General features: G+C 42.0%; 1 protein-coding gene across 4 annotated transcripts in view; it reads left to right on the top strand.

Annotated features, from left to right (window-relative positions):
• Window positions 1–12121, top strand: part of LOC110501280 (collagen alpha-1(XVIII) chain) — a 175247-nt gene extending 163126 nt beyond the window's left edge. For 3 of the 4 annotated variants that reach the window (XM_021578715.2, XM_021578713.2, XM_021578714.2), the window contains 12 exons: window positions 1366–1393; window positions 1904–1957; window positions 2073–2107; window positions 2593–2724; window positions 2879–3038; window positions 3689–3753; window positions 8289–8417; window positions 8581–8613; window positions 8772–9167; window positions 9291–9488; window positions 9719–9834; window positions 10592–10946. In XM_021578715.2, coding sequence (XP_021434390.2) covers window positions 1366–1393; window positions 1904–1957; window positions 2073–2107; window positions 2593–2724; window positions 2879–3038; window positions 3689–3753; window positions 8289–8417; window positions 8581–8613; window positions 8772–9167; window positions 9291–9488; window positions 9719–9834; window positions 10592–10805 — 1560 coding nt within the window. In that variant the 3' untranslated portion in view covers window positions 10806–10946. Of the gene's footprint in view, window positions 1–1365; window positions 1394–1903; window positions 1958–2072; window positions 2108–2592; window positions 2725–2878; window positions 3039–3688; window positions 3754–8288; window positions 8418–8580; window positions 8614–8771; window positions 9168–9290; window positions 9489–9718; window positions 9835–10591 lie in introns of all 4 variants that reach the window. The other variant, XM_021578712.2, reaches the window with a different exon arrangement.
• Window positions 12122–15551: the final 3430 nt, after the last annotated feature.

Below are 15551 nucleotides of genomic sequence, written 5' to 3'. Positions count from 1 at the left end.
TTTTTATTTATTTTTTATGTTTTATTTTTACCCCTTTTTCTCCTCAATTTCGTGGTATCCAATTGTTAGTAGCTACTATCTTGTCTCATCACTACAACTCCCGTCCTGGCTCGGGAGAGACGAAGGTTGAAAGTCATGCGTCCTCCGATACACAAGCCGCACTGCTTCTTAACACAGCGCGCATCCAACCTGGAAGCCAGCTGCACCAATGTGTCGGAGGAAACACCGTGCACCTGGCAACCTTGGTCAGCGTGCACTGCGCCCGGCCCGCCACAGGAGTCACTGGTGCGCGATGAGACAAGGATATCCCGGATGACGCGTTGTTAGGACATCTACTTTGTGCATGACTCAAGTAATTTTTCCGACAATTGTTTACAGACAGATTATTTCACTTATATCAAGTTTCACCTGTATCAAGTTTACATACACTAAGATGACTATGCCTTTAAACAGCTAAGAAAATTCCATAAAATGATGTTATGGCTTTAGAAGCTTCTGATAGGCTAATTGACATCTTTTGAGTCAATTGGAGGAACACCATCCCAACCGTGAAGCACAGGGGTGGTAGCATCATGTTGTGGGGGTGCTTTCCTGCAGGAGGAACTGGTGCACTTCACAAAATAGATGCCATCATGAGGAAAAAAATTATGTGGATATATTGAAGCAACATCACAAGACATCAGTTAAAGCTTGGTCGCAAATGGGTCTTCCAATGGACAATGACCTCAAGCATACTTCCAAAATTGTGCAAAATGGCTTAAGGACAACAAAGTCAAGGTATTGGAGTGGCCATCACAAAGCCCTGACCTCAATCTTATAGAACATTTGTAGGCAGAACTGAAAAAGCGTGTGTGAGCAAGGAGGCCTACACACCTGACTCAGTTACACCAGCTCTGTCAGGATGAATGGGCCAAAATTCACCCAACTTATTGTAGGAAGCTTGTGGAAGGCTACCCTAAACGTTTGACCCAAGTTAAATAATTTAAAGGCAATTCTACAAAATACTAATGGAGTGTATGTAAACTTCTGACCCACTGGGAATGTGATGAAAGAAAGAAAAGCTGAAATAAATCATTCGCTCTCCTATGATTCTGACATTTCACATTCTTAAAATAAAGTGGTGATCCTAACTGACCTAAAACAGGGAACTTTTACTAGGATTAAATGTCAGGAATTTTGAAAAACTGAGTTTAAATGTATTTGGCTAAGGTGTATGTAAACTTCTGACTTCAACTGTACCATCGATGCCATTGGCCACAAAAAAGTCTATAATGCCATCTTCACCTAGGAATAAGAAATATGATATCATGTTTGTGTGCAAAATACTGGAGAATACTTTAATGTTTAATTTCCCATTTGTTGCAGGGATATGACGCCTCAAGGAATTATCCAGGTATGCTGACAATAATTTGTTGTTTTTACGTCAAACATAATACATCTTGAAGACAGAGGATTAAAATTGGCACATGAGCATACCCAGCAGTCATCCAATTGAAGAGTTGAAAATGAAGAGACAGTTTTTATTCTTTAAAGAGACAAACATTTCCCCATCAACCTTCAATTGTATTCAGCTATTGAAGAAAGAGGGATTCGTGATCAATCTACCGTCAAGAGATTCGGCTAATGCTTTCTTAAAAAGCACCTAGATTTGGGGAATTTACTTATAAAAAACTGGAACATCAAATAGTGCTGTCAAGGTTTAATTTAGACTTCGAAATCCATTCTGTTTTAAAACCATTCCATTAGCCCATAAAAAAAGTTACATTTGACTGCCATTGGGCATGGGTAGTGAAAACAACCATTACAATACAGTGATCCAAATTATATTTATTTCTAATAGAAATGTTTCCATATTTATTTTCTAAACTGTGTATATTCTTCACATGTTTTCTGTTTTTTGTAGCGACAAAGGGGGAGAAAGGTGATCGCGGAGCTCAAGGTCTCCCAGGAACGCCAGGTAAGACTTTTATATCTCAATACAGCACAGGGGATAACAACAACCACTTGGTTTTATCTTAAGGCTACAATTCAACCTATATGCTTTTCGTGATTTTTAACATTTTTATTTCCAGGTGTGGCCTCTAACTTAGACATATTCACATTCAAGGTACAGTATTATCATTAATAGTACTACAGTATGCATTACATACAGGGATTTAGTAGCTAAAATAGTAGGTTTGTACAATTTGGAACACTGAGATGGTGTAAACATTCATGCAAAAAGCACTAATTTGGCGGAACAGGTGGTTAAAAGATATTCACAGAATAAAGAGGTGCATAAACAGCGTTTACAAACATTTAACCTCCACTACATCGCTGTTGAATTTTTAATCTAGCCTTAGAGAGTTCTCCAATAAAAATGTATCTGGATTTCACTCATCTTTTTGTATTTTGCCTTTCTATGATTTACACTCTGATTTGGTGTAAAGAGCTCTCTACTGCCAGTCCAGATTCTGAACACTCATCTTCAATTAACCGAAAACCTAACAAGAAGTGAAATGCTATTATCCTATACCTACATAATCCTATCATCCTTAAGAAGATGGCTACGTTTGACAGGACAGAGCATTTAATAGATGTTTGTCTTTGCAGAATGACCTGAAAGGAGAGCGTGGGGATTCTGGCGTGAAGGGAGAGAAGGGAGAGCCAAGTGGTGGCTATTATGACCCCCGTTTTAGAGGACAACAAGGCCCACCAGGACCCCCTGGAAACCCAGGACTTATGGTACGAAATTGAGAGGACATAAAATGAACCTGATCAGTCTTTAAGACACCTTACAATATTTGTCATGTCTTGCTAACAAAAAGGGAAAGAGGGCCTTATGGTGAATGTGGCACAAGTAAAGTTAAATGTTATTTTCCATTTTTTTTTATCACAGGGTCCAAAGGGAGATTCAATCATGGGCCTCCCTGGTCCCCAGGGCCCACCAGGCTCCCCAGGGATCGGCTACGATGGTCGTCCAGGAATCCAAGGCCCACCAGGTCCTCCCGGGCCCCCAGGGTCCCCCTCACTACCAGGGGCCTATAGACCTAACCACTGTGAGTTTCCTAACCAGTGACAAGCACAATGTCACAATAGTCTTCAATAGGGTATACTCCCAAGGTAAGGTGGTTTGGAGTGAGGTACAAGCAACTACACAGAGTATACAAAACATTAGGATCACCTGCTCTTTCCATGACATAGACTGACCAGGTGAAAGCTATGATCCCTTATGTATGTCACCTGTTAAATCCACTTCAGTCAGTGTAGATGAAGAGGGGAGGAGACAGGTTAAAGAAGGATTTTTAAGCCTTGATGCAATTGAGACATGGATTGTGTATGTTTGCCATTCAGAGGGTGAATGGACGAGACAAAATATTTAACTGCCTTTGAACAGTGTATGGTAGTAGGTGCCAGGTGCACCGGTTTACGTCAAGAACTGCGACGCTGCTGGGTTTTTCACACTCAACAGTTTCCCTTGTGTATCAAGAATGGTCCACCACCCAAAGGACATCCAGCCAACTTGACACAACTGTGGGAAGCATTGGAATCAACACGGGCCAGCGTCCCTGTGAAACGCTTTCGACACCTTGTATGCTGTTCTGAGAGCAAAACGGGGGTGCAACTCGATATTAGGAAGTTGTTCCTAATGTTTTGTACACCCAGTGTATATCATATCATATCGTCATCATTTTTTTCTTCATCACAGCCATCAATATTCCTGGCCCCCCCGGACCTGCGGGACCACCTGGAACTCCTGGTCACACTTCAGGGGTAAGGGGTCATCCCACAGTATGTCATACAGTATTTGATTTTCTTTATATTTGTTTATCTTTCACACTGAACGTTATCAGATCGTCAACCAAAACCTAATATTGGATTAAGGGAACACGAGTGAACAAATAACACATTTCTATTAGTGTTGCACGGTATACCAGTACCATGGTAACATCACAGTACCAAAACGTCATGATACTTATGATACCAATGCGGTAGTACTGTTCCAAATTATACTACCACATTTTTCAGCCCTACCGATCTAAAGAACCCACTGCTATAAAATGTTTAAAAAGACAGTCTCTTGTATGCGCAGGTCCAATAATATCCTAATCATTTTCATGAGCGTATGAGGTGTGGCAGCTGTAAACAGCCAGCGGGAAATGTAGACCCAGATGCATCTTCTGTGGTTAGATTTCTACATTTGTTACATTGGATTACCGAGCACAGCGAGTAATGTTTGTACATTGTATAATTTAATCACCTTTTATAACCAAGAGTACAGGCTGTGCAAGTTCATTGTCATGCAGCCTCTGAGTGCCAGACAGTGAAAATGGGGCAATGTTTCGAGACAGGCATGCTGCAAGACCCTTTTGCCTAGACCTACTGTCAAGTTATCAGGTTAGCTAGCTAGGTAACATGACTGAACATAGTTGTTTATCACACCAATAAGTAGCAACCCGGGATTAGTTTAAAACGGCCCGCGACACTTCCCGCCACATGGTTTGTCAAACCTGTTGAACAACTCGTCTCTGGCCTAAATGGTTTTGAAGAAAATACCCATATTTCCAGAGATGCCTTTTTTTCTTTCTATTGGGATTCACACTCATTTTATTTTACACTTGGAATTCAGGCCAAAGACTTCAATCTTGTTTTCATCAGATGAGAGAATCTTGTTTCTTGTGGTCTGAGAGTCCTTTAGGTGCCTTTTGGCAAACTCCAAGAGGGCTGTCATTTGCATTTTACTGAGGGGCTTCTGTCTGGCCACTCTACCATAAAAGCCTGATTAGTGGAGTGCTGCAGAGATGTTTGTCCTTTTGGAAGGTTCTCCCATCTTCCCAGAGGAACTCTGAAGCTCTGTCAGAGTGACCATCGGGTTCTTGGTCACCTCCCTGACCAAGGCCCTTCTCACCCAATTGCTCAGTTTGGCCAGGCGGCCAACTCAAGGAAGAGTCTTGGTGGTTACACACCAAAACCCCGGATAAACCTGCAATAGTAATAGGCAAAAACTAGAAACCGCTGCACCTCCTTTACCGTGGTGGGAGTCGGCCAATTACGCACGGCTGAAATGCGGTCACTCCATCTCCACCCCTGAGGTGGAAATGTGGTACCCTAGGAAGGAGACGGACTGTTTGAAGAACAGGCATTTCTCAGCCTTGACGTACAGGTCATGCTCCAACAGATGACCAAGCACCCTGCACACCAGGGACACATGCTCAGTGTGTGTAGCGGAGTATATCAGAATGTCATCAATATACACCACTACACCAGTGCAGGTCCCTGAAAATCTTGTCTACAAAGACTTGGAAGACTGATGGAGCATTCATCAACCCGTACGGCATGACGAGGTACTCATAATGCCCTGAGGTAGTACTGAAAGCTGTCTTCCACTCGTCTCCCTCCCGGATACGCACCAGGTTCTAAGCGCTCCTGAGATCTAGTTTGGTGAAGAAGCAAGCACGCCCCGTGCATTGACTCAATCGCTGTGGCTATGAGAGGTAGCGGGTAACTGTACCTCACAGTGATCTGGTTTAGACCTCGATAGTCAATACACGGGCGCAGACCTCCCTCCTTCTTCTTCACAAAATGGAAACTCGAGGAGGCGGGTGAAGTGGAGGAACGAATGTATCCCTGACGCTGGGATTCGGAGACATATGTTTTCATAGCCGCCGCCTGTGACAGGGGATACACACGACTCCTGTGAAGTGCAGCGTCTACCAGGAGATTTATCGCACAACCCCCCCCCCCCCATCGGTGGGGTGGTAATTGAATCGCCTTCTTTTTGGAGACGAGAGCCAAATCGGCATATTCAGGGGGAATGTGCACGATGGAAACCTGGTCTGGACTTTTCACAGTAGTAGCACCAACGGATATCCCGGGAACAATGGGGATCCCTAAACTATGGGCGAACGTTCTGTCTATAAAATTCCCAGCCGTGCCTGAATCGACGAGAGCCTTAAGCTGGGACTGCGGGCAAAATTCTGGAAAAGTGACATACAAAAACATGTGTGCAACAGAGGGCTCTGGGTGAGAATGGTGCCGGCTCACCTGGGGTGACACCAGAGTGCCCTGCCTGCTGCCTCGATCCCCAGAGGAACCAAACCGGCACCGACAGGCAGTGTGACCTCTGCGGCCACAGTTGGTGCACGAGACGAATCCTCCTCCGGTCTCCCTGCGCACAGAACCTCCCAGTTCCATGGGCATCGGAGCGGTGGTGCTGGGGGATGGAACCGACAGACCCCACTCTGGACATCCGCGGGTAGCCAGCAGGTTATCCAACCGAATGGACAGGTCCACCAGCTAGTTGAAGGTGAGGCTGGTGTCCCTGCAGGCCAACTCCCGACGGACGTCCTCGCGCAAACTGCAGCAATAGTGGTCGATCAGGGCCCTGTTGCTCCATCCCGTGCCGGCGGCCAGTGTCCGAAAGTCCATGGCGAACTCCTGAGTGGTCCTCGTCCCCTGCCTCAGACGGTAGAAACGTTCATCCGCCACTCTACCCTTGAAATCCTCGAAATGGTCCAGCGCCGTGTCTCCTTCTCCAGGGCTTTTCCTGAGAGGCACGAGACGAGGGCGGACACCCTCTTACGGCCCGAAGGAGTCGGGTGTATGGTTGCCAGGTAGAGATCTAACTGCAATAGGAAACCCTGGCAACGTGCAGCCGTCCCGTCGTACTCCGGGGAAGGACGAATCCCACTGGGACCGGGTGAATGGGAGACGAGTACTGGAGGCCCTGGTTGTGCTGGTGGAACTCCCTGTCTCTCCCAGCGGTCCATGGTTTGGACGACGCGGTCCATGGCGGCGCCGAGATGGTGGATCATCGCCGCTTGCTCCTGGACGCGCTCCTCGACCCCTATACCAGGGGCACCTGCTCCTGCTGACTCCATATGTTAAGTGTGGAATTCTGTGAGGGATGCGTAACTGGTGGCAGGGAAGTCAGACGCAGGAGAGCAGAACTAGATAATAGCCGGAGTAGTTTAATTTCAAATCCAACAGCATAAAGAAATAACAAACATGGGTACAAAACCTGACACGCACCAGTAAACATATGCACAAGCACTTACAACAAACAATTCCACACAAAGATATGGGGGGGAACAGAGGGTTAAATACACAATAATTAATGAGAGAAATGAAAACCAGGTGTGTAGGAAAACAAGACAAAACAAATGGAAAATGAAAAGTGGATCGACGATGGCTAGAAGACCAGTGACGCCGACCGCCGAACGCCGCCCGAACAAGGAGAGGAACCGACTTTGGTGGAAGTCGTGACAAAAACTGAGGATGGATCAACAACATTGTATCTACTCAACAATACTAACCTAATTAACAGAGTGAAAAGAAGAAAGCCTGTACAGAATACAAATATTCCAAAACATACGTCCTGTTTGCAAAAAAATGTGGCAAAGCAATTAACTTTATTATAGTGTTATGTCACAAAGTGTTATGTTTGGGGCAAATCCAATACAACCCATTACTGAGCATAGTGGTGACTGCATCATGTTATGGGTATGCTTGTAATCGTTAAGGACTGGCGAGTTTTTCATAATAAAAAATAAACGGAATGGAGCTAAGCACAGGCAAAATCCTAGAAGAAAACCTGGTTCAGTCTGCTTTACACCAGACAATGGGAGATGAATTCACCTTTCAGCAGGACAATATCCTAAAACACAAGGCCAAACCTACACTGGACTTGCTTACCAATGAACAGTTTAGACGAGTTACAGTTTTGACGTAAAAAATGTTTGTCTAGTAATGATCAACAACCAATTTGACAGAGCTTGAAAAAATGTTAAAATAATAATGGGCCCTATGTTGCACAATCCAGGTGTGGAAAGCTCTTAGAGACTTACCCGGAAAGACTCACAGGTGTAATCGCTGCCAAAGGTGCTTCTACAAACTATTGACTCAGGGGTGTGAATACTTAAGTAAATTGGATATTTCTGTATTTCATTTTCAAAAAATTAGCACAAAAAAAAAAACAACATGTTTTCAGTTTGTCATTATGGGCTATTGTGTGTAAATGGCTGAGGAGAAAAAAAGATATAACCCATTTTCACTTCAAGCTGTAACACAACAACATGTGGAATAAATTCTGAAGGCTCTGTATATGTTCCATAAACCAGAGATTGATGTATTCAGTTAAGTGGAGGAATCTCAGAAAAAAAGCAGATTCAAAGATTGTAAAGGTGTACTGTATTTTGCATTGGTCAAAAGTGAATGTATTCATCATAACTAATATGATTCACTGGTTGTTTGGCTGATTGATATATGTCGTCTTGTATGTGTACTATAATATGTACTGGTCTCCACAGGTGACAGTTTTGAGGTCATACGACACCATGATTGCTACTGCAAGACGCCAGTCGGAGGGCACCCTCATCTACATTGTCGACAAAACAGATCTCTACATCCGAGTCCGCAATGGATTCAAACAAGTCCTGGTACAGTCATACATTTTTATTTCATATGAGAAATGGGTTCGTAAGGTAGGAAGGAGCTGGAGATGCACATTCAAAAAGTTGAAGTGCAGACTAAAAGAAACTTAGAAAAACACAACTCAGCAAAGAATGTGTGTACTTTTTTCATATGCTTATTGTTTTTCAGCTCGGTGACTACAGTCCCTTCTACAGAGATCTGGTAAGTTGTTCTATCAATGTAAAAATGTGTAAATAAAAGAGAGAAAATGTATCAACTTATTTAATGAATAGCTATTGATATATTTGAGGAAACAAGGTCATAGTCATAAAATCCAGTACGACTTTTCATGTCAAATAAATAATGCTCTTAATCTTCAGGACAACGAAGTAGCGGCTGTCCAGCCCCCCCCTGTCGTCAACTACCCCCAGTCCCAGGATCACTCGGCCAACAATGGAGCTGAACACTTCTCCCAAGGCGGTACCGCCACCCACCCCATCAAGCCTCCTCCTCACAAGCCGGTGGAGATCCCCAGGCCTGCCAGACCCGACAACCGTAACCCAGACCCCAGATATCCCCCTCAGTACGACCCCAGATATCCCCCTCAGACTGACGCTAGGTACCCCCCTCAGACAGATGGCCGCTACAGCCATGTGCAGCCTGAGAACAGGTATCCCAACCAGCCCGAAAGCCGATTCCCAGTCACCCCCCAGAGAAGACCCGTTCCCCTTCCTGTTCCCCAGCCTGGCGGTCACTTGCATACATCAGGGCCAGGAGTGAGTACCTTTATCATCATTTAATGTGCCTTCCCAGAAAGTATGTATTGTTCAAATGTTTTCATCTAAATAGTGTGTGTAGACCTGAGCTGTTTTTATAACTCATCTCTCTTTTCTGATCAGCTCCACCTGATCGCCCTGAACATGCCCCAAGTGGGCAACATGCGGGGCATTCGTGGGTCAGACTTCCTGTGTTTCCAGCAGGCTCGTGCTGTGGGCCTTAAGGGCACCTTCAGGGCTTTCTTGTCCTCCAAGCTCCAGGACCTCTACAGCATTGTTCGCAAGTCCGACAGAGACAGCCTCCCCATCATAAACCTGAAGGTGTGTAAACATACTACTGAAAACACAAGTCTAGACTGTGGGATCCCACTTCTGATACCAAATTGACATTGCGTTTAGTGAAGTAACCTATTCATTAGCATTTCATGAAATTCTAGAGATCGTTTCAATCCAACACTGTTCAGCATCAAATAAGTAATGAAATGCTGCCATGGGTTTTCATTTTAACCTTGTGTCTCTTGCTGACGAACATATATGCTCTCTCCCTTTAGGACCAAGTGCTTTTTAATAGCTGGGAGTCTATGTTCAGTAAGACTGGGGGCAGGATGAAGGAAAATGCACCAATCTACTCCTTTGATGGCAGAGATATCCTTAGAGACAGTGCATGGTGAGTGGTTGCCTCTCAGACACAGCTACACAGTAACATCTCCAGTGTTGAATCAACTCTAATAGTGTTAAATCTACAAAGTCCATTAAAGTCCCTGAAGCTAGCTAGCCAAAAAAATGTATCTATATTATTATGCTACACAGAGTAAATGTTACACTTTCTAAAGTGTTTGCCAACACTTGTTATTGTTGCATTCATTCGCAATGGTGTAACGTGTTAAAAATCTATTCCACCAGAGTCATTCATTTTATTCTAATAGTTGACCACCTTTTAACACTGTAGAGTGTTACCTTTAGTTTTACAATATCAACACTCTCTGTGAAATGTTTTACTCTAATAGAGTTGAATACCTTTCAACACTGTATGGTCTAACCTTAAATTATGCACATGTAAAGCTGCTTAATTTATCAATGTACCTTAATCGATGGGACATTCTCTTTTTGGCTGTTATAGAGAATTTGCCATTTTTTTAATCTAACCGTGCATTATCGTTCTTATTATGGCAAATACTTACTTTCTCATTAGTCATAATGAGTGTCGCCATAAGCAAAAATAATGTTTTATAAAGAGTGGTAGCTTAAGTGGTAGTCTATGTATGTATGATATGCCAGGGCTTATGCCATACTGCTTATAACAGTGACATGAAGGCACTGTATTATTACTGTTAACTGGATCGATTTTTTTTATAAAAATGTGTGTAATAAGGTGATGTACTTAAGGTGATTAACATAATTTCCTTCAATTTGTTTCCCTTCAGGCCTGAAAAAATGGTCTGGCACGGCTCTAGCAACGAGGGTCACCGCCAGACTGACAACTACTGCGAGACATGGAGGGCCGGAGACCGCGAGGTGACAGGCCTAGCGTCCTCACTGCAGACCGGCCAGCTCCTACAACAGTTGCCCAGCAGTTGCTCTAGCTCCTATATAGTGCTGTGTATCGAGAACAGCTCTCTCTCACACTCCAAAAAATAATTTACAAAAACATCCCTGTCACTTTGGTCCAAGTAAACGCATTACAAGTGTACAAACAGGCGCATTCCTCCTCCCTCCGCCCCTAAAAATATGACGTCTTTCGAACTGGGTCTGCAGCACTTGCCTGGCAGAGAAGTTTCCCATTGTCTTCTCTATCCCTTCCATAATGCCAAAGAGACGGGTCGAACAGAGAGGTGTTTGCCTTTTTCTCGGGGCATTGGCACATATTTTCCAAGGGGTTGAACAAGAGAAGAGAAGCTAACTGCGGCAGCATTTTTTAAATTGTGTGCGTAAAAAAATCTGTCTGTATATGATATGTCTGTTTGAGTTTTATTTTATTCCTGATTTGATGTTACTCTTGAAGCGGTCTTTAAATTTGGTATATTCAACCATTTTAATGTACCATTTTCCACATTTTCATTTTATTTTCATTCCATTTAAGGCTTGTAGGGTACAGTAACCTTTTAAATGATATTTTAAGAATTAAAGAAGATAATAGATATTTATTTTTAAATGAAGTTATGTTAGAACACACAATTTGAATTGGAATAGTAACACATGAAAAATGCCTTAATCCATATTGTAGTCAGCACTTTTTCACAGACTATTTCAAACATTTACACAGGTGAGGGTGTTTCTAACCTAATATGGAAAACTGTACGTTGCGAAAAGGAGTGTGTGGTTTTAGAAATGCATGTCAAAAGAGATTATGCTTTGATGTCAAGATACTTTTAAAAATAAGTAAATAAAACTAAGGTAAGATATGATGACTCTTAGAATAAATATGACTAATTCCTACATCTGTAGAAGTTTACTGTACATGTCTACTTGCCATTTTACATTTGGTGAACATTATGTTTTATATGTCCTCATTGGGCATAGCCTACACTAAATTCACCATACTCATATCCAAGACGCAAGTTACAATGTCTTTCGTAACCGTAAAGCAGATGCTGAGACAAATTTGATATAAGGGTCAATTTTGCTTTTAATCAAAAAATATATAATCCTGTTGATAATAACCTGCCAGTGGGGTTTGAAAATGTTTTGAGTTCAATTTGGTGCTAATCTCTATTGGAGTGACTGCTGACTGTATTGGTTGAGGAAACCCAGATGTATTTTATTAAGACACATTGTAGTGTCTTAATAAGCAGCCTTGTGTTGATTAATTTCTGAGACTATCTTGGCTATAGTGCTACTGTTGTGTCTTGACTGAACCAGTATGAACCTGTGGATATTCATTATTTTTGTAACCAGTATGTGCTGTATCATTTCTCAGAGGCACTAAATAAATGTTGTTGTTTTTTAATTCATGACACTGTGGATACAACGTTTTCTTTGCGGCCAATATTTCAATGTAGTGTTACATTATGACTGGTTTTGTTGTGGAAAATGTATGTGCTGAGCCAGTAGGTTTAAAATATGTAAACCCATTTCTACCGACACTTGGACATTAAATATATTCTGCTACTATCATGTGGATAGAAATACAGAAGTTTATATTCTTATCCAATTACGTGGTTATCATAATTTGTCTGCTTACCAGCCAAATTAACAAATGATTGGTCTACCTAGCAAAATCTTAAAGGTAAACAAGGAATAGAACTAATAGTCCCATGAATTGAGATTGGATTTGTTCAATGTAATGACTGGAATATTAATGTGTTTGGAATTTCTCTTCTCTGTTTTCTCCAAAGTATATTTTTAACCCGTGCCCCAGGAAACTAGTTCCCTATCCAGATTCATGGTTGTCACAGACCTTTTGATGAGATTGCAATCCCACCTCAGCACCTTTTACTCCAACAGCACTGTTTTATGGCCCACTCAATGGGATTTAGCTGTGTGTGGCCTTGCAAGCACCTTCTTAACACAAATCAATGTCCTTGGTGACAGAGAAGGGTGCTCAAGGTTCCTTGTAGGTGGTCCCTTAAATAAAGCCGTTGGAGTAGGGTTCAAGCATACTGCATTATGTGCCCTCAGTGCATATACAGGATGATGGTCCATGCCAAAGCTATTGGCACATAGGTCCAGATGATTGTAAAGTGAACAATCATACAATACAGATTGGTGGTCCAGGTCCTCCACATTGTTGTTGGTCATTGTGATGTGTGCATTCTGTTCAATTAGATACATTTTTCTATAGAACGACACATTGTTGTGAAAGATGGATGAGTATCTGTCCTGTGTATCTGCATGATTTTGTTCATTAACTTCATTGTAGTGATATGGTGTGGTATGTGTTGCTCCAGTGACCTTTGATTGACATTCATGCAAGGTGGGACTCTTGCTGGGCTCTTGAGCCATCCCAGACAAGACTGGATTTGTTAAAAATTACAACAAAAAGACCATTCGGAGGCAATGGAGAAGGATGGAATTGGAAAAGAGGAGGGCTCCTGATGCTGAAAGTGGTGCGCCTGGTTGTCAGCTGATTCTGCTAAAATATAGGAAAAGGCTTCATTTGTAACATTGAGTTACCACGATGACATCATTTTTTGATAATGACTTTGAAAGCCAATTTACTAGCGGCTAAGTCTCTTGTATGCTCAAAACAAAAAGGTGCCTGAGTGTGCAGCTCATATATACAAACCAACATCTAAATAAAGTAGCGGGAGAAAAAAAACATAGCACCCTACTAAATTTTATCTCGTCCACAGCTTTTTCTTAAGCGTCTCAACCCATCGCGCTTCAGTAGTGTGACTGGTATGGGGCTAATATTAATTGACTGGGGGGGCTCAATGTCGTCGAGGCTGTCTTTGGTTGAAAGAAAAATAACCAGCATTACATGCTGTTCGCTATTCTTCAAGGTCTTCGATTGAGTAAATCTTTCAGGGAAAAGAACATCATTTGCTGAGTGATGTAGTATCCACGTTAAGTCTCCCTGACAGAGTGGTGTGTTAGAACAACGTACAGCTGGCTGCTGTGAAGTGCCTGTTGACCATCTCAACAGCCCAGCTGCCATGGGAGAGCTATATTTAGGAGCTGGTAAGTAATAACTAAGCACATCCAAATGATTCACACGGACGGTAATAATACAAGAGCAAGATGACTAGATATTGGGCTTAATTACATTTGGAGCGGAAGCGAAAGCCATGTCTGTCAGAAGATCTGCCTCTGTTTATACTAACCGACTGACTCACCCGCGACCGATTTCAACAATATCTCGGCTAACAAGCAGGGTTTTCTTTCAGCTTGACCAAAGCTGTTCATAAGGAGAGGCATTAAACTATAGATTCAGTTTCTGTAATCATATATTTTATTGACATATTGTTTATTGAAATTGAAGTGTCTAAAACCCTAATCTGAAATTTATGCCATACAAACTTAATTCAATGTTTAATGGATTTGATTATTTGAAAAGCAAATTAATAAAATTAATTATTTTTATTTTTAAATTAATAAAATTAAAAAAATTGTAAAATACTAAATCAACCCGATTTAAAAAAACAGCGACCTCGTCAAGACCCCATTGGTATCAAAAGTGGGATAGCATCATTGTAAAGCATGTTCTGGCCGGGTCTGAGGCACAGTTTATTTTCCATAATCTGAGAGGAGTTAGTGTATCTACTGGATGGTTGAGGACATTATTTTGGCTACTCTTATATAGATGTATTTGATATTTTTAAGAAATCTGAAGAGGGGCATCCCTTAAACAGTAAATACACATTTGACTATTAACTTTTCCTTTCATTTAGTTAGATAATGAGCAACAATTTCCTACTCACAGTAAATCCCACAGTGATCCATCTGACATTTAAGTACTCCTTTATTCTTTAAATATTTGATGAGGATGAGGTTATCTTGAGTGGCTCCTCCTGGCATACACAGCTATTGCTTGATCACTCCAACTCTCTCTCTCCCACTCTGACTAAAACGGATGCTCCACTGATTTCCAATTGGACAACTGCCAAAACCAAGTATAAAATGGGACAAAGGCAAAAGTGGCACTCTAGGAATGCAATAAGAGTTTAAACATATAGGACAGACCATCAAAAACTTACCATAGTTGTGGTTAAAAAGCCTTGAATTGGCAAGTTAAAAAAGGTGCTAGATTCTAAGGTTAGCAGTTGGTGAAAGTGGACAGGTAAAAACAACCTAAGCATGGATTGTACTCTGTCATTGTCAGTAGACTAAACAAAGGTAAAGAAACCAATTTCATTTTGAGTGAATTATCCCTTTAAGAACTTCACATCGTGGGTGAGCTACCCCTTAATGTACTGTCAATCCATAATTTACCCAGGCCCGGTTCACGGTTACCTTGCATACATAGCTCACAGCTCACTACCCTCTCCTGTCTCTGCAGAGCCAGCTGGCTGGATATCCAATGTGACATCTCCTTCCATCTCCCATGAATTTTTTATGGGCCTCTCATCCCACCCCTCTCACATAGAGAGGGTCATGTACAGCATATAAGACCCATTCTATAAAAGCATGCTGTTGTAACTGCCAGTTTTGCTTTGGAATGGGTGACTCCTCCTCTTATCCCTATGGTATCATCAGAGGCGGAAGGGAAAGCGAGACATCCCACTCTCAATTTTTCTGTTTCAGTGGAAGTCAATCATTTCAGAAAGTATTCACACCCCTTGACTTTTTCCACATTTTGATACAAGGTGGGATTAAAATTGAATGAATTGTCATTTGTTTGTCAATGATCTACACAAAATACTATGTAATGTCAAAGTGGAAGAAAATGTTTCATATAATAAAACAAAATTGAAAAATAAAACAAATATATCTTGGTAAAACAAG

This window comes from Oncorhynchus mykiss, chromosome 22 (genome assembly GCF_013265735.2).
Source record: "Oncorhynchus mykiss isolate Arlee chromosome 22, USDA_OmykA_1.1, whole genome shotgun sequence".
In the NCBI taxonomy this organism is placed as follows: domain Eukaryota; kingdom Metazoa; phylum Chordata; class Actinopteri; order Salmoniformes; family Salmonidae; genus Oncorhynchus; species Oncorhynchus mykiss.
This window is presented reverse-complemented; position numbering and strand designations above follow the sequence as displayed.